A 21,116-nucleotide genomic window follows, 5' to 3' on the forward strand; every position below is an offset into this window, starting at 1 on the left:
TGCATCTGTCTCTGTTTTTTTTCTTATTGCTTTTGAAACTATTTGATCTTCTGTTTAAAACCTATTTGACAATTTGGTATTTGCTAAACTATAGAGACAAATCGATTTATTCTAGTAACAACCAAAGTATTTGCAAAATAATTCGTTTCAGTAGATGATGATCACCTCGAAATAACAAGAAACATGGTCTTAACTTCTTTGAAAAAAAGAAACAACAAGTTGAGGAAGCACATAAAAGTAGTTGTGCGCGAAGTCGCTGCCTTTGTTGAACATCATGCATAGATATGGTACAAGAAGACCATCACCAAACAACACACAAACAAAGCTTTTATGCCCCTTAGTTCCCTAATGCATTCCGAGGTCTTCTCTTCGTAATGGCACATTGCATCTTCCATCTCTTGAATTCTACTCTCATGGCGTGTCATCATGGCCTCACCAGCTCTCACTGATTTCTGAAACTCGGAATTGTCAACGAGTAACACGTCAAACAGGTCTTGGAAGTCTTCAATCTCCTCAACAACTGACTTGTCAGTCCATTTGAACAAGTGGGTTTTGTCCTTCATCAGTAACATCCAATACACAATTAGATTGACTAATTCTACTCTCATCGGACAACAAGGAGACAGTTATATGATAACACGACTAACCTTCTGAGATCCCAAAGGACAACAATGAAATAATCTTCCCGGATTTTGAATTGTTTTTGAAGTGAAACGATTCACTGCCTCACCGCAATTGCATCTTGTGGGAATTCCCCGTTGTTTCGCGAGGCGATCTCTTGTAGTGGATGAAGAATTTACTGAAGACATGAGGGAGTCGATCTCCAACTTTTCGCCGCTGCAATCTCTCTGTCGAGGAAGAATGAGGAAGAAAAGTGATTAGGTCAAAAAAATAACCAAAACTACGTCGTTTCATACTCCCATAACGCGTATTCTAGCTAAGGCAGAGCAGAAAAAAAGTCACTAAATTTATCGATAACACCACAAGAACTTTGTCTTTGAACCCTCTAAATTAGTGTTTAAACATCTATCAAACATAGTGGACGGACGTACTTAGATAGTGACCAATGTACAATAATCAATAAATAGGTGTGTGTTTGAGGCGTTGGATTAATTTGTACTTTGGTTTTAGTTAAGGGTTTGGTTAGAGTATGTCTACGGTTATGGTTTTAGAGTTTGTTTAGGGTTAAGGGTTTGACTATGAATTACGGATTTAGGGTTTGTTTAGGGTATGATTAAGAATCATTATTGTATTATGGTTTTAGGGTTTGGTTAGGGTATGTCTATGGTTATGGTTTTAGTTAAGGGTTTGTTTAGGGTTTGGGTCCTCAGGTTTTATGATTTTGTAGCACACAATTCTTTATAGGGTTGTTTCATAATTTATACAAAATCAAATCTAGAGTTGTTTCTTAATTCAAATCAAATACCAAAGCCAAAGTTGTTTTCTAATTCTAACAAACCAAACTACTAAAATCACAGTTAATCAATCATCCTCGAGGTCAAAGACCTCAGACCTCTCCCATGGTGAAGGCACATATCGTGTCATAACCTCAGCAAAGATGGGGTCGTGTGCAGCCTCCCATAAGTCCACTCCAATCTTCTGTCTACAACCCATAATGATTTCATCATCCACTAAACTGACGTCAAGACCAAGCAGCGAGCATTCCAAGTGCTTCAGAGCGTATGCACCGCAATCACAACAACTTTTGTTCAATCTCAACTTCATAGGCACATCCACGATAGAATATGATGAGAGGAGTAGCTGCTTCTGTCTTTCTTGTGGTGCAACGGACTTCACTATCCTAGGAATGATAGCAGCAAACTTCTCAACGTACTGTCTGTTCTTTCCCCGACCGCAATCAAAGACTTCCACTTTTCTTTCAATGATGTTTACACAGACACCAACCCAGTGATTACCTGCGTTCGAGTCCACAAAAATATGTAAACGAAGAAATGTATACTAGGATGTAAAAAGAACTGAATGGTTACCATTTACAAACAGAGGAAAGTAGAGTCGATCAACATCAACACCCCAAACTAGATCAGTCTGCCCATGAGATGGAAGCTCTCCTCTGCCGTACCCAAGAAGGAAATCAGGCAATTGATAGGCTTTTTTGTTTGGTAAAAACTTCTTGTATGCAGCGTCTACTTGGAGGCAAAACATAGCACTCATGAAAGCAACACGGCGAGGGGCCCAACGATTCAATGTAGTGTTCACACGCCATATAAACATAACCGCATCCATCTCCTAAAAATTTACAATGAAAGTTAAGTAATATAGCATATAAGAAGTATTAGGAAGATAAATTCACTAAAGGTTAGTACAAGATTCATTACCTCGTTTCCAAGCCATTTTCCAGCACTTACTACTCTTGTAGCTACAGACAAATTAAAGCATGTAGGACCAATTGTTAAAGGTATAGGCTTTAATGCCCATTCCGTGAATCCTTTCCATGACTCTTCGGAGATATAATAAAGTGACGCCTGCGGAGAAGCATCTTCTGGCAATGGTGAATCGCTAAGCTGAAGTCCATGACCTTTTCTTTTGCACCATTTCTCCCACTGTGACGGCGGTGGAGCTGTATTCATCTCTGTCTTTTCTTTCTTTACTGGATTATCCACTGAACCTCGGACCGAAGTCATTGGAGTCCACCAGTCTTCTTCTTTTTTGTCCTGAGATGGATCAAAGCCTGGCACATACGACGTCTGAGAAAGCCCTTCAACCCCTTGCGTACCTATCCCGCGACCCATATCATCTGCTTCACTATAATTCACATCGAATGTAGTCTCGGAACCATCCTGTTATGTCACGACAAATAAGCAATAATTGAGACACCAAAATACATTATCATTACATAATTATTTTACATAAAAGTTCCAGACCATTACATAAGTTCAAACAAGACACTTACAAACCAAGGACACTTACACACCAAGCACACATACAAACCGAGACCTTATAAAGTACAACAAAATTCAGGCCGATAACTTAGATGCCAATAAAACAAACAGACACGCAAACCACGAACTTAAACAAGACAAAATAACATTGAAGAGGATGGTGAAGACTAGTGTTTGTTTACCCCGCGTGTGGACCTCCTCAACGGTGCCTGGCTCGTCGATGGCTTTGTCGGTGAAGGCTCTCCAAGCTCAACTTCAACGCTGGCTTCCTTACGTGATTGTTTAAGCTCTGTCCGCATCTGCTCAAATGTCTCGGCCATCTGTTTCTGTATCCTTTGTTCCATTCCAGAGAAGTTGTGCTCAAACAACTGTGTCATAAAAGCCTTCATGTCTTCATTAAAAGGAGCTTGCTTTGCACCACTTGCGAGAACCTTATGCTTTCTCTTCTCCATACCACGATCGGGAAGCCTCTTTTTACCCCTCTTTGATCTAGAACCAACGTTTTTTTATCCTTTCGGAGTCTGAAAGTCGTCATCACTCTCGGCTGCTTCAACATTCACGCTTGCTTCATCATTCACAGCTGATTCGTCATCGAGAGATAAAGAAATCACTTCATTTTCTTCAGTTTCCCAAACATGCTCACTAAAATCATGCCCCTTCTTTATCATCTCCATCAGAACATTGATTCTATCATCCTCCACATCATCATCTCTGCGAAACGCCTGAGCTTTGACAACATCATAATTTCCTGTCCATGAGATGTATGGGTAGATGTCATCCTACACAAGAAAGGGAAATACAGTTAGATACTAAATACTCATTTCAAACCGGAAGGAATCGTCATAAATAGATAAAATTACCTTGGGTGTAATAATCTCCTCCAAGCGAATGATCTCCTCATATGACACCTTCGCAGCTCCCATCCAGTTTATGCATCTAGGACCGTCCTTGAAACCCTTATCCAGCTTTTTTCCACAAAGCTTCCCAATTTTTGGTACCGCTTCCATTGCCCAAATCTGCAAGGCGTATGAGAAGCCATCCAAGACATAGCTAGTGGTCTTTTCCTTCAGTTGGGAACGATTTTTGGCTATTGATTTGCAGAGAAGGTCATAAGCAGCAACTCCCCAAGGATACCTTCGAACTCTGTCAAGATCCATGACCACCGCGATGTACTTCAGGGGGATATTAGCCTTCTCATCTCTCGCCAATACCACACAAAGAATGATCGCCAAGTAGACAAGACGTATGCGATCTGCATTCCTCCACTTCTTTACAGCTTCCTTGTCCTTAGTCCACAGGTTGAAGAGTGTAATTGTTCCATCTTTTCTCCTCAAAACCTTGCTCCAGAAACCACCATCATATTTCCACTCTTCAAACTCCTCAAGCGAGATATGAGTATCGCATTCAAACCCGGTTACGGCGTGGAACTCTTGCAATGAGAATCGAAGCGGTCTCCTCGCAAAGACAAACCATAGCTCGTGCTGTAAGAAAGTCACCAGCTCCCTACACAAGAAGCTGTGTATCACCCTGGCAGAGTATCCAAGACCATTCTCGTGGAGCTTAAAAATCTGATGAAAAACCGGGTCTTTCTTCACGACATCCAACTCCTTTGGCAGCCACGCTTGGAACTTTTGGATTATGTAGTCGATCCTGCAGTTGTTGTTGATCTGAGTAACTCGGGGCTCCTCGCCCTCCTTAAAAAGCCTCTTCGGTAGCTCCTCAGACATAGCTACAAACCGTGACAAAATTGTTAGTTCAAACACGCCAAATCGTTTTTAAAAAAAATCGAGCTTTAATGGAAGAACTCTTCGATTTCGTTTAATATGAGAATCTATAGATGTAATCCAATACCTTATGTGAAGAATTGTGAGATTGAGAAGCGAAATTGATGGAAGAACACTTCAAAAATCGATTTGACCCAACGAAGAGGAAGAACGATTCGCAGCCGTTGTGTCTTCAGTGAGATCGAAAAGGATGGTGACGGAGACGAGAGTAGAGACCACGGGCTGATGAAACACCGACGAAGAACAGAGCTTATCAACGTTGAACCCTAAATCGCCGTGGGAGAGCGACGACTCACGACGGAGAAGACAAGGAGAAAAGGAATTAGGTTTGCGGCATCCCGCGACTCCTTTTTCCCATTTAGTGTTTTTTTTTTAATTTTAATAGATTTTACTTTTAACATTAAAACGATTTTTTTTATAATTTTTATAGATTTTAATTTTAACATTAAAACGAAAATTATTATAATTTATAATTTAAATTCAACATAATTGGTAAATTAAGGGTACTTTGGTATTTTACAAGATCTAAAATCTTATTTTCCTAAAATATCTTCTAGAAATCCTAATGTGACAAATCCAAGTTCAAAGTGTCCTATTTATCCAATTTTCCCTTAAAATTAAGCATGTATATAAGCTGATTCTTGTAAAAACTTTATCATTAATGTGAATATAAAAAACTTTCAGTCTCTCTCATCTGATACAAAATCACTCTCAACGTGCGAAATTCAAAGATTTCTCTTAAGTGTTGTAGAAGTTCTATACTGTTGTTGAACTAAGAAGACGATTAGTGGGAAAAATCACCTCAAGAGTGAAGAATATCAAAATCACAAAATCGCATTTCCTCTTCTTTGTGTTAATCCTTAATAGGTAGCAATTTTACCAGAGCGAGAGAGAAAGTGGAGGAGCAGAATCTACAGGTCAGTATCCGTCAGGAAACGATGCAGTATTAATATATTTGACGTTTTTTAAACTCAACAGCGTGCCGTTTTCATCATACTAGACCGAACGCTATGTCGTCGTTTATTTTCACAGAAGGGATTACTTTAAACCAAGTAGCCAAACATGTTCATTAGCGATCGTTCCTAAGAAAGGAAAAAGGCAGTGACGAATCACTGGTCGCCGTTTCTGGCCTCAGCGAAGGAGAATCTTTTGTGTAGTTAATGTAAGATCGGAGCCTATCATCGTCGTCTCCTCTGCTTAAATTGGTACGCTTTGATCTATTAGCTGTTGGGACTCGTTGCTAGTCGGATGTGAATCTATAGTCGATCTTCTTGATCACTCATCTGCCAAATTCTAGGGATTCATCGTATTGTCATTTAACACTGGCGAAATTCATAGAACCACGATAACGTTTACTTAGCTAATCTTTGTGATGTTTAGCAATATTTGTTTTTTTTTAAAGCAATTTGTTGATAAGATAAACTTTAGAATTTCAGATTTATACAGAAATCAATGAATTAATGCATTTCTCACAAGTTTATTATCAATCTTGTAAACATTTCTCAGGTTTCGAACTTGTTTTTGCATTTTTATGGTACATTGTTCAGAAACCAAAACATTGTTTTGCTGTAACTATAGAGTTCACTTAGTTCATTGTTTTGTTGTTTAAAGAAGAGAGAATCGAATAAGGAAGCGCACTTGGACTTGGAAAATGGGAGAGACAACAACAGATTCAGAACATGGCATCATGCTCGGTTTTGAAGATCCCATGAGGATTGATCCCAGAAGAGATCGTTTCCCGTGCTGCATCGTCTGGACACCTCTCCCCTTCATTACATGGCTGGTTCCCTTCATCGGCCACGTTGGTATCTGCAGAGAAGACGGTGTCATCCTCGACTTCGCAGGACCTAACTTCGTCTGTGTTGACAATTTTGCTTTTGGAGCTGTGTCTCGTTACATCCAGATCAACAAGGCTAAGGTAACCTTTGCAAAGATGCTGCCTTTCGTTTTGTTTCCTTTGCTGCAAGTTAACAACTTTGGCTTGGGTTTGATCAGGAATCATCTCTTTCTTCCGGCTCATGTTTGTTCAATGAGGAAGGAGACACTCATGAGAAAGAGCCAACGTGGGATGATGCACTGAGGAAAGGCACGCAAGAGTACCAACACTATTCGTATAACATATTGACGTGCAACTGTCATTCCTTTGTAGCCAACAACCTGAACCGTCTTGCGATACGATCAGGTGGATGGAACGTGGTGAATCTCGCGGTGCTAGTGTTCCTCAAGGGACGTTGGGTTAGCAAAACGGCGATGGTCAAGTCTTTACTGCCTACAGTTATAATCTACGCTATTGGAATGTTATTAGGGGGTTGGACATTCATAGCTTCCTGCTGTGTTCTAGCCTGTTTACTTACGGGTTGGTTCATCATGGGAACCTATTGTTTCAAGAAATTGATCCAGTTGTAGATTTGATTTTTGATCCAACGATTTGTTTATGAAGGTTATTTAACCAAGACTGTTGAAATATAAAACAGTACATCATTTTGCTTGTTTTGACTGTGGAGATGGCAAGGTCTTCGTCTTTGTGTGTAGTCTTATTCCTTGGTTTGCTTTTCATACTCTCGATCTGTCTCATCGTCGATTATTTCCGATTTGAAGACACGCCCATGTACTAATTAACGCCCATAAGAATTGAAATCATTCTTCTTTCTTGAATCTGAATTTATAGATTAGTATGTGTGTTTACAAGTTACTGTTGTTTCGTCATTGCTATGACGAGCAATGAAAGATTGAAAACGGACCAGCCGTGTAGTTGTGTGACGATTAGACGACAACATGTTTGTCATCTTTATGGACTAGTGAAGAAACTATATGGCGTTGTATGAATTGCAACTTTTTTGCTTTGGTAAAATGTTAAGATAATTGCAAGTTTGTTGACCAAAAAAAGAAAGAATTGCAAGTTTGTTTCTTTTTTGTATAATATATCTATAATGTATATTCAATACCTTTTTATCAACTATTATATTTATATAAATTGAAAAAGACATACAAAATACATAGAATTATAAAACAGAAAACAAAACTAAAATAATAAAAAGACAATTAAACAAGAGCAGATTAACGCTCTAAATTTTAGAACTTCTTTTTTGTTGTATAACATTGGCCAAATCCCAAGTCCGCTTCATTTCTTTGTTTATTGTATGGACTAGAAAGGTAAATAAAAGCTTCCGTCCTTAGAAACATTCTTCATGCAAAACTCAACTGAAATTAAAAAAAAAAAAAAACTTAACTAAAATTTGAATTTTCCAAAATCCTGAAACATTTTACTGTGCTTACACTTTCTGGCTCATGAACTCTAAAGAGTTGACACATAATTGTAGAGTACTTGGACCATTGGCATCATCACACTTCACAACAGAGGTGCGTACGAGGGAAACCATCCGTTGAAATCACTGTTCTAAAATACGCACAATGCGGTCGTCTAAGCGACATATATACGCTGTACGGGTGCATGAGGTACCGAATTTGGTGGTTCAGTTTATTTATACGGCATAGTCTATTTTTGATATTGTGATTAGTATTAATGAAGAAAATGATTATAATGGACATGTCAAATATTCAAATTACTCTAAAAGTATGCGTGGATTCATTATATGAACTTATGGGCTTGCACGATTTTCATTTTGTTGAAGTAGTTGTATTTTATTGTTCAGTTTTTTTGTTCAACATATTTAAACGTATAATGTAACTCTTTGTTTCACATCTGTTTTTTTTACAAAAATAAAGTCATCTTAGTATATGTTCAGAATACTACTATTTATCGTAGATAAGAAAATAATAAGAACGGTATAAATTTATGATAAAAATATGGATATGCCAATTTACTTACTAAATATTCTATTTTTTCTTTGAAACATTTACCGTATATGCCCCGCATAAACGTCGGCATATACAGCTAAACAGTATACGGTAGTTCACCGTCCGACTAGCTTCTGCCGTGTAACCTAACCAGAGGCTTGGTCCGTCTCTTTTTACTCCACGTGTACATCCATTAATTTCCGTGCCTCTCTCAAAATCTCAACTCTGGTAATAAAAGTCTCACTTGGTCGCTGATTTTTCCTCTCTCTCTCATCAGATCAAGAATCATCAGATCAAGAATGACAAGCGAGGTGAGAGAGAAGAAGATCAAGACCAATGGGATTTGGTTAAACGTGACTGAGAAAGGAGATGAGGGAGAACCTTTAGTTCTGTTACTCCATGGCTTCCCTGAGACATGGTTCTCGTGGCGTCACCAGATCGATTTCCTGTCAAGCCATGGTTACCACGTAGTTGCTCCAGATCTCCGAGGCTACGCTGACTCCGATTCTCCTCCGACCCATGAGTCTTACACTGTGAGCCACCTCGTCGCTGATGTCATCGGTTTGCTCGATCACTACGGCACTGCTCAGGTGAAACTGATCTCTCATCTTATCAAAGATTCCAACGGTTAGATTTAGATCAGTATATGAAAATATTTTACGTTTCTCAATGTTATAGGCTTTTGTGGCTGGACATGACTGGGGAGCCATCATAGGTTGGTCTTTGTGCTTGTTTAGACCAGACAGAGTCAAAGGTTTCGTAAGTCTCTCTGTTCCATATTCTCCAAGAGATCCAAATCTCAAACCTTCGGATTTATTCAAAAGCTTTGGAGATGGGTTATACATCACTCAGTTTCAGGTAATTAAAAAAAAGTATTTTCAAGATTTGTGGTGTTTCTATTGTCATCGTCTGATTCAGTTCCTTGGTTCTGTCTTTACAAGGAACCTGGAAGAGCTGAGGCTGCATTTGCCAAGCATGATTGCTTGACAGTTATGAAAAAGTTCTTGCTAACAACAAGAACAGATTTCTGGGTGGCTCCTCCTAATACAGAGATCATCGATGATCTTGAAGTTCCATCGACGCTTCCAGATTGGATAACTGAAGAAGAGATTCAGGTTTATGCAGACAAGTTTCAAAAGTCTGGGTTCACAGGCCCACTGAATTACTACAGAGCCATGGATCTGTAAGTCTTACTTCCATTGATTCAGTCGAATCCTTTGCTGTTACTTTAAAACAAAGTATTGAAAGTGTGAGGAAATTACAGGAACTGGGAGATATTGGCGCCGTGGCAAGGCTACAAGATTGTTATTCCAACAAAGTTTATCGCAGGAGACAAAGATATGGGAAATGAAGGAGCTAATGGAACGATTAAGTATGTGAAGGGAGAGATGTTCAAGAGTATTGTACCTAATCTTGAGGTTGTTGTTATTGAGGATGGTCATCATTTTATCCAGCAGGAGAAGTCTGAACGAGTCTCACAGGAGATTCTTTCTTTCTTTGACAAGTTGAGAAACATAACAGAGTAATGATCATGCCATTCTATGGCCTTATAAGAAAAACTATGGTGCTAGTATTAAGTACACTAGTGATGTATGTCCAAGAATAATGCCGAGTGAAAATAATGTTTAATAAAGTAAAAGATATATCTATTATTCTCTATGTGCAATACTTGTTTGAAGAAACTTGGAAGGTTTACACATAGGTAAATTTCAAATGAATTATCTTACTCTTTATGTTCATGTGTTTCTTGTTCCATAAGCTTCTCCACATTTTCTTTATTTAGGGTAGAAAGGTTTCTTTTGAATCATGACAATGACAAGCTAGACGCCACATGTAACCTAAACTGGAAGCTGTTGGAATAGACTAAAATCTGAATCATGAGACTGAACCATACTTTGTAAAACAAAATCTACACATATTTAAGTTTTAAGTAGGGGTGGGCATTTCGACTTAAATTCCAATTCGATTTTTTTTGTTCTTTCTTGGTCTTTGATTGAAATTAACCGAAGTTAGTTTGGTTTATATTTGGTTCAGTTTAGTTCAATTTTGTTTATGACTATTCAGTTTAGTCGAGTTGGTTTTTTAGTTTTGTTCTAATTCGGTTACAAAAATATAATTTATAATAATGGCTTATTTTTGCTCAAAAAAATATAATTTATAATAAATAAAAAAAATATTATCTAAGACTAAATTACTAATTTATTCATATTTAAACATAAAGCCAAACGTATAATAAAAACGTAAAAGATGTTATCCAATCATTTTCTATTATTATCTTGGAACTTAATATAAATATCACAAGTACTTTTTCCGTTTTGAAGATAGTTTATGAAATCTTATTCTTTTATTTTATTGTTAGTTGTGTGTCTTATATTTATTTATAAGTAAAATATATAAAAACCATGTTTAGTTGTTTAGGTTAGATAGTTAAATATATCTTAATAGTATTACTATATTTAGTTAGTCTAATTATATAAACTAGGGGTGGGCAAAAAACCCGAACCGAACCGAGAAACCGATGTGTTTTTGTAATTATTTAAATTAAAAATATTAGTAATATCAATATACTAAAATTCTAATACCAAACCACGTATTTTCCATTTTTCATTTATTAACATATATTCTTCTAACCTAATATGTAATCATCAAAATATTTGATTTAAGAAAAATAGAAAACTATGTATTTTTATATTCTTATATAGGTAAACGTGAATGTTAAATCTAAACCTAAAATCTAAAGCAAATTTTATTAAAAACAAAAGTTCTTCTCCATAGCGTCATATGGAAGATGATTCATTGCAGAATTTTTAATAATTATATAAGCACTACAAGAAAACGTGCCAATAACAACGAAGATTTACGACGAAAATGTTCAGGCCGGTACGAGGAGCATTAAAAACTAAAGTTAAAAAAAAATCACGGACGAGGAAATTTACATGGTGTTTACAACGCAGTTACGAGGAGACCAACTTTCGTCGTAAACGCCATGTAAATTTACGATGAAATATGTTCGTCGTAAAATCCATGTAAGTTTACGACGAAAATACGTGGAATGAGAAATACGTCGTAATCGTTACATCGACATTACAACGAAACATGTTACCGTTATACTTAGGTGAAAACGTGTATTCAATGTGCTTTAACTTACCTAATTTCGTCGTAAAGTCGTTGTAAATATTATGTTAAAACCATGTAAAATCCATGTAAAACATTCTTCCGTAAAATCGTTGTTATATTTCAACTACCCAACTCGAAAATTTCTCTATATATATGTCATTTCCCACAACTCTCTTCCTCACAACACACAAACGGAAAAAAAAAATCCGAAAAAATCAGAAAAAAAAAAGATTTCAAAAAAATATCTAAGAAAAAAATGGCCGGTGGAGGTAGTATTTACGAGTTACGGAGTTGGGTGTATTTGCACAAAGATTCCGACGGGAGGGTGACGAACGCATTTCTGAGCGGGCTAGAGACATTCATGCACCAGGCGGGCTGTACACCGATCACGCAGGAAAGCGGTAAGATGTTCTGCCCCTGTCGGAAATGCAAGAATTCAAAATTTGCACGTAGTGAAACTGTATGGAAGCATTTAGTAAACAAATTTACACCACAGTACTACATTTGGTATCAACATGGAGAGGGTTATGGGGAAAAATGAAGCTAGTAGTAGTAATAATAATTTTGAGGATGCTCATCATAGTGAAGAACCGAATCATTTGCATAATGAATATAATTATCATCAAGATCAGGAGCAGATGGTAGATCATGATAGGGTTCAAGATATGATTAGTGATGCATTTTTAGAAACAACTACAACAATAGCTGATGGAACTGAAAATGTAGAAGAACCTAATTTGGATGCAAAAAGGTTTTATGAAATGCTAGATGCTGCAAATCAACCAATCTACACTGGTTGTAGAGAAGGTCTCTCTAAATTGTCTCTAGCAGCTAGGATGATGAATATTAAAACAGATCATAATTTACCTGAGAATTGCATGGATGCATGGGCGGAGTTGTTTAAAGAGTATTTGCCAGAAGACAACGTGTCTGCTGAATCTTATTATGAGATTCAGAAATTGGTTTATAGTCTTGGGTTGCCTTCGGAGATGATTGATGTTTGCATCGACAACTGCATGATCTACTGGAAAGAAGATGACAAGTTAGAAGAGTGTCGATTCTGCAAAAAACCACGATTCAAACCGCAAGGCCGTGGGAGGAATAGGGTACCGTACCAAAGGATGTGGTACCTACCAATTACAGACAGATTGAAAAGATTATATCAATCTGAGAGGACTGCTGCATCGATGAGGTGGCATGCGGAACATGTCCAGAGAGATGGTGAGGTTGCACATCCATCAGACGCAAGAGCGTGGAAACATTTCAACAAGGTACACGCAGATTTTGCTACAAATATTCGGAATGTCTATCTTGGGTTATGCACCGATGGATTTAGTCCATTTGGAATGTCTGGTAGACAATATTCTTTGTGGCCAGTCATTCTTACGCCGTACAATTTACCGCCGGATATGTGCATGGAACAAGAATTTCTATTTTTGACCATATTAATCCCTGGGCCGAAGCATCCAAAACGGTCTCTTGATGTTTTTCTTCAACCGTTGATAGAAGAGCTAAAGCAATTGTGGTCAGAAGGGGTGAGGACGTACGATTGTTCCTTGAAAAACAATTTTACGATGCGAGCAGTTCTGCTGTGGACGATAAGTGATTTCCCTGTTTATGGGATGTTGTCTGGTTGGACAACACATGGAAGATTATCTTGTCCATATTGTCTTGGATCGACAGATGCTTTTCAACTGAAGAATGATAGGAAGAGTTGTTGGTTTGATTGTCATCGTCGCTTTCTTCCACTTGCCCATCCGTACAGAAGAAATAAGACATTGTTTCAGCACAAAAAAATTGTCAGAGACGGTCCTCCTCCATATCTCACCGGCCAGCAGATCGAAGCAGACATTGATTATTACGGAGCTCAGGAAACAGTTAAGGTTGGAGGAAATTGGCATGTTCCTGGAAATATGCATGATGGGTATGGTGTCTCTCACAATTGGCATAAGAAGACTATATTTTTGGAGCTACCCTATTGGAAGGATCTTCTCTTACGCCACAATCTGGATGTGATGCATATTGAGAAGAACTTTTTTGAGAACATCATGAATACATTACTTAACATCCCTGGAAAGACAAAATATAACAAAAAATCAAGGATGGACTTACCTGATATTTGCTCAAGAAGTGAGTTACATATCAAGAGCAATGGAAACGTTCCTGTTCCCATCTTCCGGTTGTCATCAGAAGCCAAAACAACCTTGTTTGACTGGGTTGCATCAGAAGTTAAGTTTCCTGATGGTTATGTTTCAAATCTGTCAAGATGTGTTGAACGAGGTCAAAAGTTCTCCGAAATGAAGAGTCATGATTGTCATGTGTTTATGCAACGACTACTTCCATTTGCTTTTGCCGAGCTCCTTCCAGCAAATGTCCATGAAGCACTTGCAGGTAATTATAATTTTATAATATATATACATATGTTATGAAATGTTATTAATTTGATTACTTTTGCAATATACAGCCATCGGCGCATTTTTCAGAGATCTTAGCACATATACGTTCAAGGAAGAAGTCATCGAACAACTTCATCATAACATTCCGATCATATTGTGCAACCTGGAGAAGATATTTCCTCCTTCATTTTTTGACGTCATGGAGCATCTAGTTGTCCACCTACCGTATGAAGCATTGCTTCGTGGACCTGTTCACAACGGATGGATGTATCCGTATGAGCGACAGATGAAACATTTGAAGGGGAAAGCAAGAAATCTTGCAAAGGTGGAAGGTTCAATAGTTGCGGGGAGTTTGACAGCCGAAACATCTAACTTCACATCATACTACTTTGCTCCAACTGTTCGTACGAGAAAAAGAGTTCCTAGAAGATATGATGATGGTGGAGTACCGACATCATATCCAATTGATGGTGTTCCTGACATTTTCTGCGAAATTGCACGGTTTGGTGGTAAAACGAAAGAAGTATGGTGGTCATGTGAAGAGGATAAACATAGTGCCCACACTTATATTCTGCTCAACTGCGAGGATGCAGTGACCCGTTACTTTGAAAGGTAAATATTTTTGTGAATGTTAATTATATGAATTGAAGTTAATTATGTATGACTTGATTATTTGTTTAATTTGCAGCATGTTTGTATCTCAAGTTGAAGAAGCAATACCAGAAATATCTGCAACTGATGTGGACACACGTAAAGATAAGCACTTTGTCAAGTGGTTAAAATCACAGGTACGTAATATATCTCATACATTGATTAATTAAGTAAGTATTTTGATACTTCAATATTAATTAAGAATATCTGATTTTTGCAGGTTGATTATGACGATCCTTATTATCCCGTATGGTTTCACGAATTGGTTCAAGGTCCAGTTGCAAAGGTCACCACATCACCTATGTATTTCACACGAGGATTTACCTTTCACACATACGAGTATGGGAGACATCGGGCAACGAGTAACTACGGAATATGTGTGAAAGGTGAAACAGACTTTTACGGGATCTTGCAGGAGATTATTGAAGTGGAATTTCCGGGGTTATTGAAGCTAAAATGCGTCCTTTTCAAATGTGAATGGTTCGATCCTGTTGTGAACCGAGGGATTCAGTATAATAAATTTGGTGTTGTGGATGTCAATTTTGGGAGAAGATACAACAAATTTGAACCTTTCATTTTAGCTTCACAAGCCGAGTAAGTTAGCTTCCTTCCTTATCCTCGGCTTCGAACTTCCGGGATAAACTGGTTAGCTGCTATCAAAATTACACCTCGTGGACGCATTGTCGCTGGAGAAGAACCGCCCTTGCAAGAAGAAGACGCTATCAATGAAGTTGAGGTACCAGAACAACCACCTGATGAAATCCTTTTGATCGACCCGCAAAACTTTCGATATGAAGATATTCCCGAAGATGCGACATGTGAAGCACGTGAAGACGAGTTCGAGAGAAGCGACGATGATGATTGTAATGATAGTGATGAGAACGAAAACGATTTAGAGTGATGTAATATTGATGAGAACGAAAACGATTTAGAGTGATGTAACATATGTAACAAATGTTGTATTTCTCTATTGTAACGTATGTTTAAAGAAATATTGTTTTTTTTACCATCTTAATGTATGTGTAACAAATGTTGTTTTATATAATATGTATTTCTTTAGTTTTAAAAAAAATTATTTGAAGTTTTAGGGTTTTAGAGTTTAAGTTGGAGAAAGAGCAAGAAGTAGTAGAGAAGAAGATATGATGTTAGATGATATGTGACTTTGGGGTTTAGGGATTTCATTCTCGGTGTTTAGGGTTAATCGTTGTAAAATCATCGTAAATGGTTAAATCTATTCCACGTAATTTCGTCATAAATGGAAAAACGCGGGCCTGGTAACTTCGTCGTAAATGGACGTTTCGACGTAATTTCGTCGTAAACCGAAAACGCGGGCCTGGTAACTTCGTCGTCAATGGAAAAACGCGGGTCTGGTAACTTCGTCGTAATATTACGTCACGTTTACGACGAAACGTTTTCTTTATATTGAGACGCCAAGAACGAAGCTGCCTCGTTTATTCCTCCCAAACTCCTTTCCTCTCCCTCTAAGGTACACTCACTTTCCTCTTTTTTTTTTTAAGTTAGTTTAGGTGATTAATCAATTAGGTAATTAGTTTAGGTGATTAGTTAGGTAATTAGTTTAGGTGATTAGTTAGATGACGAAATACTATAGTTTAGGTGATTAGTTAGGTAACATAATATTTTTTTAATTATGTCGTCATAATTGATTAAATTTATTTAATTTTTTCTTAGATAGCTCCTAGAAGGAAACCAGCAGCACCTACTTATGCCCAGTTGTTTGGCGATGGTTCCGGTACATCTTCTTCCGGTACATCTTCTTCCGGTCCATCGTCTTCCGATGCAGTTCCAGACTCTCAGACTTCTCAGAGAGTTTTTTCGAGTCCTCCTCTTCCACCGCAGATGCCTCCACCTCCTCCTCCAGCGGCTGCACCTCAGCCTGTCCCAGAAGGTGAAGTTCATCCGGATTTGCGTGTGCCTTCATACGCTCCATTCGCGAGATATACGGTGGAGGATTTGCTTGCCCAGCCTGGACGGGAGGGTTTGGATGTTCTAGACCCCGATAGAGCCCGAAGAACTTATTGGTAAGCTATTAATTTTTATTACATTAAAATTTAAATTATTTTTATTTTCTAACGGTTAAATTGTTTTTTTCAGGTTTGGGTCTAACAACCGTGTTAGCCGGAGTGTTTCGGCGATGATTAAGGGTTACTACGACGGGGCATATCCAAACTGGAGCAAGACACCAAATCACGTTAAGATCACGTGGTTTAAATATTTTGCGGTAAGATTTTTAAATTTAATTAAATTTTCACTTTTAAATATATATATATATATATTTTTAATATTTATTATTAATTGTAATTTTTTCAAAATTTTTCTGTTTCAGCCAAAGTGGCATTGGTCTTTGGGAATCACCGAGAGGGTGAAGGCAAAATTCGTTGCAAAGGCAAAGATCCGCCTCTGCAACACAGTCTCCGATTGGAAAGACAAGTCGGAGATCTACGGGTATGAGGGAAAGCCCACTGAGCTCACGACGGATGTGTGGGATGGCCTCATCGCCTATTGGGAGCACCCCTCTTCGATCAAAAAGGCCAATTCGTGCTCGGCTTCTCGAAGGGCGAAGGATAAAGATGGTCATTTGCCCATGCTTCACAGAACCGGACAAAAACCTCATGCAGAAGTCCGTCTAGAAGCTGTATGTTTTGTTTGAAATATATATTTTAAAATATTCAATTAATATAATTTTTAATATTTAATTTAATTTTTTTTTATAGTTCGAGAAGACGGGAGTCTTACCATCTCTGTCTGACCTATTCAAGATGACTCACGCCACATCCGACGGAGTTTTTGTGGATCCTGCATCTGAGAAACTCTTCCAAGCAGTGGCTGGTCGAATTGAAGAACGGGAGACGCAACTAACCCATGAGTCTCCCGATGGATTACCAGTCACATTTTCCACCGAAGAGGCCGACATAATCTTCGAAGAGGTACAACTTAAAATTTTTGTTTACATTATTTTAAATATTTTAACATAATTAACTATATTAATATATGTTTTGATTTTATAGGTGGCTCCTAAAAAGAAGGGACGGATAGTCGGTATAGGCTCTGTTAACGAAATTGCAAGGGCAACTTCGTCATACACTTCGAGACGGGATGAAGAGACTGCTCAGATGAAGGCTCGAATGGATAGCCAGCATGTTCGTTTAGACTTTCTTAAGGATTTGCTAGACGTGATGGCCGTGGGAAACCCGGTTATGCAGAGAATGTTGAGTGAGAGACGAGCCGCTCTTGGGTTACCAGTACGAGATCCCCAAGAGTCCGATCCAACCCGTCAACAGCCGAGCAACCCCACCAACTACTTCGAGGATATGTAGTTTTTTTTATATTTCTGTTTGTATTATGAATTTAAATATTATTGTATGACTTTTAAATGCCTTTTTAAAATATGTTTTTCAATTTCATATTTCGTTTTAAAATTTAAGTTATTTTAAATTCTGAATATTAAATATAAATTAAAATTTATTATATACTAATTAATAATAATATAATAAGAATCGATGTAAACTCCTCGTAAACATTACATGGAGTTTACATCGAATGTTTACGAGTGATTAACATCGAAAGATTTACGAGGGTTTTACATCGAAATGTTTACGAGTGATTTACAACGAAAGTATTTACGTGTGCTTTACATCGAAATCATTACGTGGGCTTTACCACGAAATCTTACGTGTCGTTTACGACGAATTCTTTCCCTGCGCTTTACGAGGAATATATTTCGTCGTAAGCGTAACGAGTCGTTTACGACGGACATTTAACAACGAACGTCTTTCGAGATTAATTCGTCGTAACACCCCGTTTACGACGACTTTACAGCGAATACTGCCCTAGTAAAAAATATGTTTTCTTGTAGTGAAGAGACATTACTAATGATGTTGGTTTTTTTAATTTTAGTTAACTTTCATTTGTTTTAATTTTTATATACTTTTTGTGAATTTTTAAATGTTTTTGTTTCAGTTTTATATTAAACTGATCCAAAAAACAAACCGAACCGAACCGAATACAAACCGAACTGAACCCGAACTGAACCAAACCAAACTAACTATGGTTTATTTCAGTTGAAAAAATACTATTACCGAACTGAGAAAATAACCGAAGTGCCCACCCCTGATATAAACACTTTGGTTTTCAGTTTGATTCGGTTCAAAACCAAACCAAAATGAATCATTTGGATATATTTTGGTTTGGTTTGAGTTGGTTTAGGTTTAGTTGGAGTTGGATGGGTTCAATCTGACTCGGCTCAGGTTGTTTGCCCATGCTTTGAGTATTTCGTAAATTAACTTGTTTGGGCCTATGGGCCTTTTGCCATAGCCCATAAAGACAAGGGCCTGAAACGAAAGCACTAACGCATATTTCGCTGGATGTTCATCTTCTGATTTTAGGATTTTTATTTTTCCGCTCTCCAGATTTTGAAACTGATTGTGTTTCTTAGGCCTGGGTCTTCGGGTCGGGTTCGGGCCGGTTCCTTTCGGGTTCGGGTTTTTTCGGGTCCTAAATATTTAGACCCACTAGGTACTTAGAAATTTTCGGTTCGGGTTCGGGTCGGTTTTTCTCGGGTCCGGGTCGGTTCGGGTCTATAATTAAAATACCCATAAAATACCCGTAATTTTTCGGGTCCATATCGGGTCCGAGTCGGGTTCGGGTATTTAGGATCTGAAAAGGACATGATATACCCAATTCCATCAACTTTAATTGAATATTTGTCATATATATCTAAAATTTTACAAAACAACTTAAATGAAACTATTAATAAATAAAATAAAACATTTTAAAACTCTAAATTTACATTTTAAAGCTTTATATTACTTTAAAAATGTTAAAAAATAATAACAAATGTTGTTAACAAAAGATATTTCAACTAAATCATAAAATAATATATATAAAATAGAACACAAAAATATCATAGTTGTTATAAACCATTTAGTGATCGACCCATTTATCAGTCCGTGTAGCAAGACGGGCCAAGCCCATCCGCAGGATCATACTGGTGCCTATCTACTCTTGTGTTTATCTACATTATAGTTGGTGTTTATCTTACGTATTGCTAGTCATTATCTAGTTAAGGATAAGTACGATCTCATGTCGATCCAGTACTTAGACCGTCATTACCATATGTATATAAAGACCAGTTGGTCGACCTAATAATACACATAAGTTTCCCTCTTCATTCACAACACGTTATCAGCACGACCTTGTCTCTAAACCCTTCCAAAAAACCACCACCCATAAATCAGAAACCAAACGATCTCTTGCTATTTTCCGGCGACTCCTAAAGCTCTTCCAGTCGCCTCCTTTTCTCTCTGTCAGCAACCAGCGGCATCTCTCTCTCCTCACAGACCGTTCAACTCATCACAAAAGGTTCAGGTATCTTCAGAAAACTTAAAACAAAACCAAAAAGGATTTAAACCCTCAGCTGCATACATACATCTACTTCTAGCCGTCTTTCTTTGCAGAATAAAATCTAAAACCCTAATCTATTTTCAAAGCTTAAATCTCGTCTTATTTCACCCTGTTTAAGCTTTTTTGATTTTTTTTAATCTTCCTGATGTGAGTTAATTGTTAGAACCTTTTAGGTTGACAATTACACCAATTTTTTTACATATCCGACTGCTGCATCAACTTAATCTGATTGTTTGCTTGCATTAGAAACTTGTTCTTGAATGTTTAAAGTCTTTCTCTGATATGTTGAAATCGACTAGAACCTGTCTCAAATTTGGAAGAATTTTTTTTTAATATTTTTAAGATAAATCCGATTTTTCTTATAGATAAATCTGAAATTTTAAAGATAAATCCGATTTTTTTTTTGATAAATCCGACTGAAAACAATATATTATATATTTTAATTCGATTTTCCTATTTTTTTAAAAACCTTATATCTTTATCTTAAAAAAAAAGAAGGATTTTCAGCATTTATCAGAAAAATATCGATTTATTTTTTTTCCTAATCCTACTAGGAATATGAATTGCTAGTATTTATCTGAAAATAAATAAATTTCGGATTATTACTGATATACTAGCATTATCAAATCATTATATTTAATCTGATAAATATCGAAAACAAATAAAAGTAAGAAATGATTGCATTTTTTTTTGAAAATGTATACTAATCTGATTTCATGCATGGATTTAACTTTATCTCGATTTTGTATAGGTTTAACTTTACCTTCCTGCATATCACATGAAATCATCTGATTAGGATAGATCATTCATACTGATTAGTTTACTTTCATGTCGAAAATTGATAAAACTGATCAGATTTCATGCAATGGATTTAACTTTATCCTAGATGTATAGGTTTAACTTTACCTTCCTGCATATACATGAAATCGTTTGGATCATTGAAAAAAAAATATTGTTATTTACTTGCATTGCTTGTATCCGACTGAAAGAGTATGTGAATGATCCGATTATTTTCTTACTAATGGGGATAAACTACAAATATTTTTCAG

At 37.1% G+C, this 21,116-nt stretch overlaps 4 protein-coding genes across 5 annotated transcripts; 2 read left to right on the top strand and 2 right to left on the bottom strand.

The window, feature by feature from the left end:
- Positions 1-56: 56 nt before the first annotated feature.
- LOC125580795 lies at positions 57-5,490 on the bottom strand. Its single transcript, XM_048745948.1, has 2 exons — positions 3,761-5,490; positions 57-3,679 (listed from the first exon to the last, which is right to left on the bottom strand). Exons 1-2 carry the CDS (start codon positions 4,625-4,627, stop codon positions 3,407-3,409), a joined length of 1,140 nt encoding a protein of 379 aa, XP_048601905.1. The 5' UTR covers positions 4,628-5,490; the 3' UTR covers positions 57-3,406.
- On the bottom strand, positions 1,483-3,352 carry LOC106408975. Its single transcript, XM_013849671.2, has 4 exons — positions 3,083-3,352; positions 2,337-2,798; positions 1,989-2,247; positions 1,483-1,916 (listed from the first exon to the last, which is right to left on the bottom strand). Exons 1-4 carry the CDS (start codon positions 3,350-3,352, stop codon positions 1,483-1,485), a joined length of 1,425 nt encoding a protein of 474 aa, XP_013705125.2.
- A 250-nt stretch (positions 5,491-5,740) lies between the features above and the next one.
- Positions 5,741-7,215, top strand: LOC106391068 (protein RTE1-HOMOLOG-like). 2 transcript variants are annotated; one of them, XM_013831635.3, is made up of 3 exons: positions 5,741-5,889; positions 6,296-6,602; positions 6,680-7,215. In XM_013831635.3, exons 2-3 carry the CDS (start codon positions 6,336-6,338, stop codon positions 7,088-7,090), a joined length of 678 nt encoding a protein of 225 aa, XP_013687089.1. In that variant the 5' UTR covers positions 5,741-5,889; positions 6,296-6,335; the 3' UTR covers positions 7,091-7,215. The 2 variants fall into 2 exon arrangements, with proteins under 2 accessions (XP_013687089.1, XP_013687098.1); XM_013831644.3 differs by having other exon boundaries at positions 5,761-5,889; positions 6,299-6,602.
- Positions 7,216-8,593: 1,378 nt separating this feature from the next.
- On the top strand, positions 8,594-10,215 carry LOC106391082 (epoxide hydrolase A-like). The gene is made up of 4 exons (XM_013831654.3): positions 8,594-9,072; positions 9,161-9,340; positions 9,424-9,665; positions 9,747-10,215. The coding sequence occupies exons 1-4, from the start codon at positions 8,782-8,784 to the stop codon at positions 10,006-10,008; spliced, it is 975 nt and encodes a 324-aa protein (XP_013687108.1). The 5' UTR covers positions 8,594-8,781; the 3' UTR covers positions 10,009-10,215.
- Positions 10,216-21,116: the final 10,901 nt, after the last annotated feature.

The sequence above is a fragment of the Brassica napus genome, chromosome C1 (genome assembly GCF_020379485.1).
Source record: "Brassica napus cultivar Da-Ae chromosome C1, Da-Ae, whole genome shotgun sequence".
Classification (NCBI taxonomy): domain Eukaryota; kingdom Viridiplantae; phylum Streptophyta; class Magnoliopsida; order Brassicales; family Brassicaceae; genus Brassica; species Brassica napus.

What these genes read in the sequence shown, in the direction of transcription:
- LOC106391068 (XM_013831635.3), top strand. Translation starts at nt 6,336, where the DNA reads ATGGGAGAGACAACAACAGATTCAGAACATGGCATCATGCTCGGTTTT. An exon ending in TCCAGATCAACAAGGCTAAG is followed by an intron (nt 6,603 to 6,679) that starts GTAACCTTTGCA and finishes GGGTTTGATCAG; the next exon opens with GAATCATCTCTTTCTTCCGG.
- LOC106391082 (XM_013831654.3), top strand. Translation starts at nt 8,782, where the DNA reads ATGACAAGCGAGGTGAGAGAGAAGAAGATCAAGACCAATGGGATTTGG. An exon ending in TATACATCACTCAGTTTCAG is followed by an intron (nt 9,341 to 9,423) that starts GTAATTAAAAAA and finishes TGTCTTTACAAG; the next exon opens with GAACCTGGAAGAGCTGAGGC. An exon ending in TACTACAGAGCCATGGATCT is followed by an intron (nt 9,666 to 9,746) that starts GTAAGTCTTACT and finishes AGGAAATTACAG; the next exon opens with GAACTGGGAGATATTGGCGC.
- LOC125580795 (XM_048745948.1), bottom strand. Translation starts at nt 4,627, where the DNA reads ATGTCTGAGGAGCTACCGAAGAGGCTTTTTAAGGAGGGCGAGGAGCCC. An exon ending in AGGAGATTATTACACCCAAG is followed by an intron (nt 3,680 to 3,760) that starts GTAATTTTATCT and finishes TTTCTTGTGTAG; the next exon opens with GATGACATCTACCCATACAT.
- LOC106408975 (XM_013849671.2), bottom strand. Translation starts at nt 3,352, where the DNA reads ATGGAGAAGAGAAAGCATAAGGTTCTCGCAAGTGGTGCAAAGCAAGCT. An exon ending in GAAAATGGCTTGGAAACGAG is followed by an intron (nt 2,248 to 2,336) that starts GTAATGAATCTT and finishes GTAAATTTTTAG; the next exon opens with GAGATGGATGCGGTTATGTT. An exon ending in CTTTCCTCTGTTTGTAAATG is followed by an intron (nt 1,917 to 1,988) that starts GTAACCATTCAG and finishes ACTCGAACGCAG; the next exon opens with GTAATCACTGGGTTGGTGTC.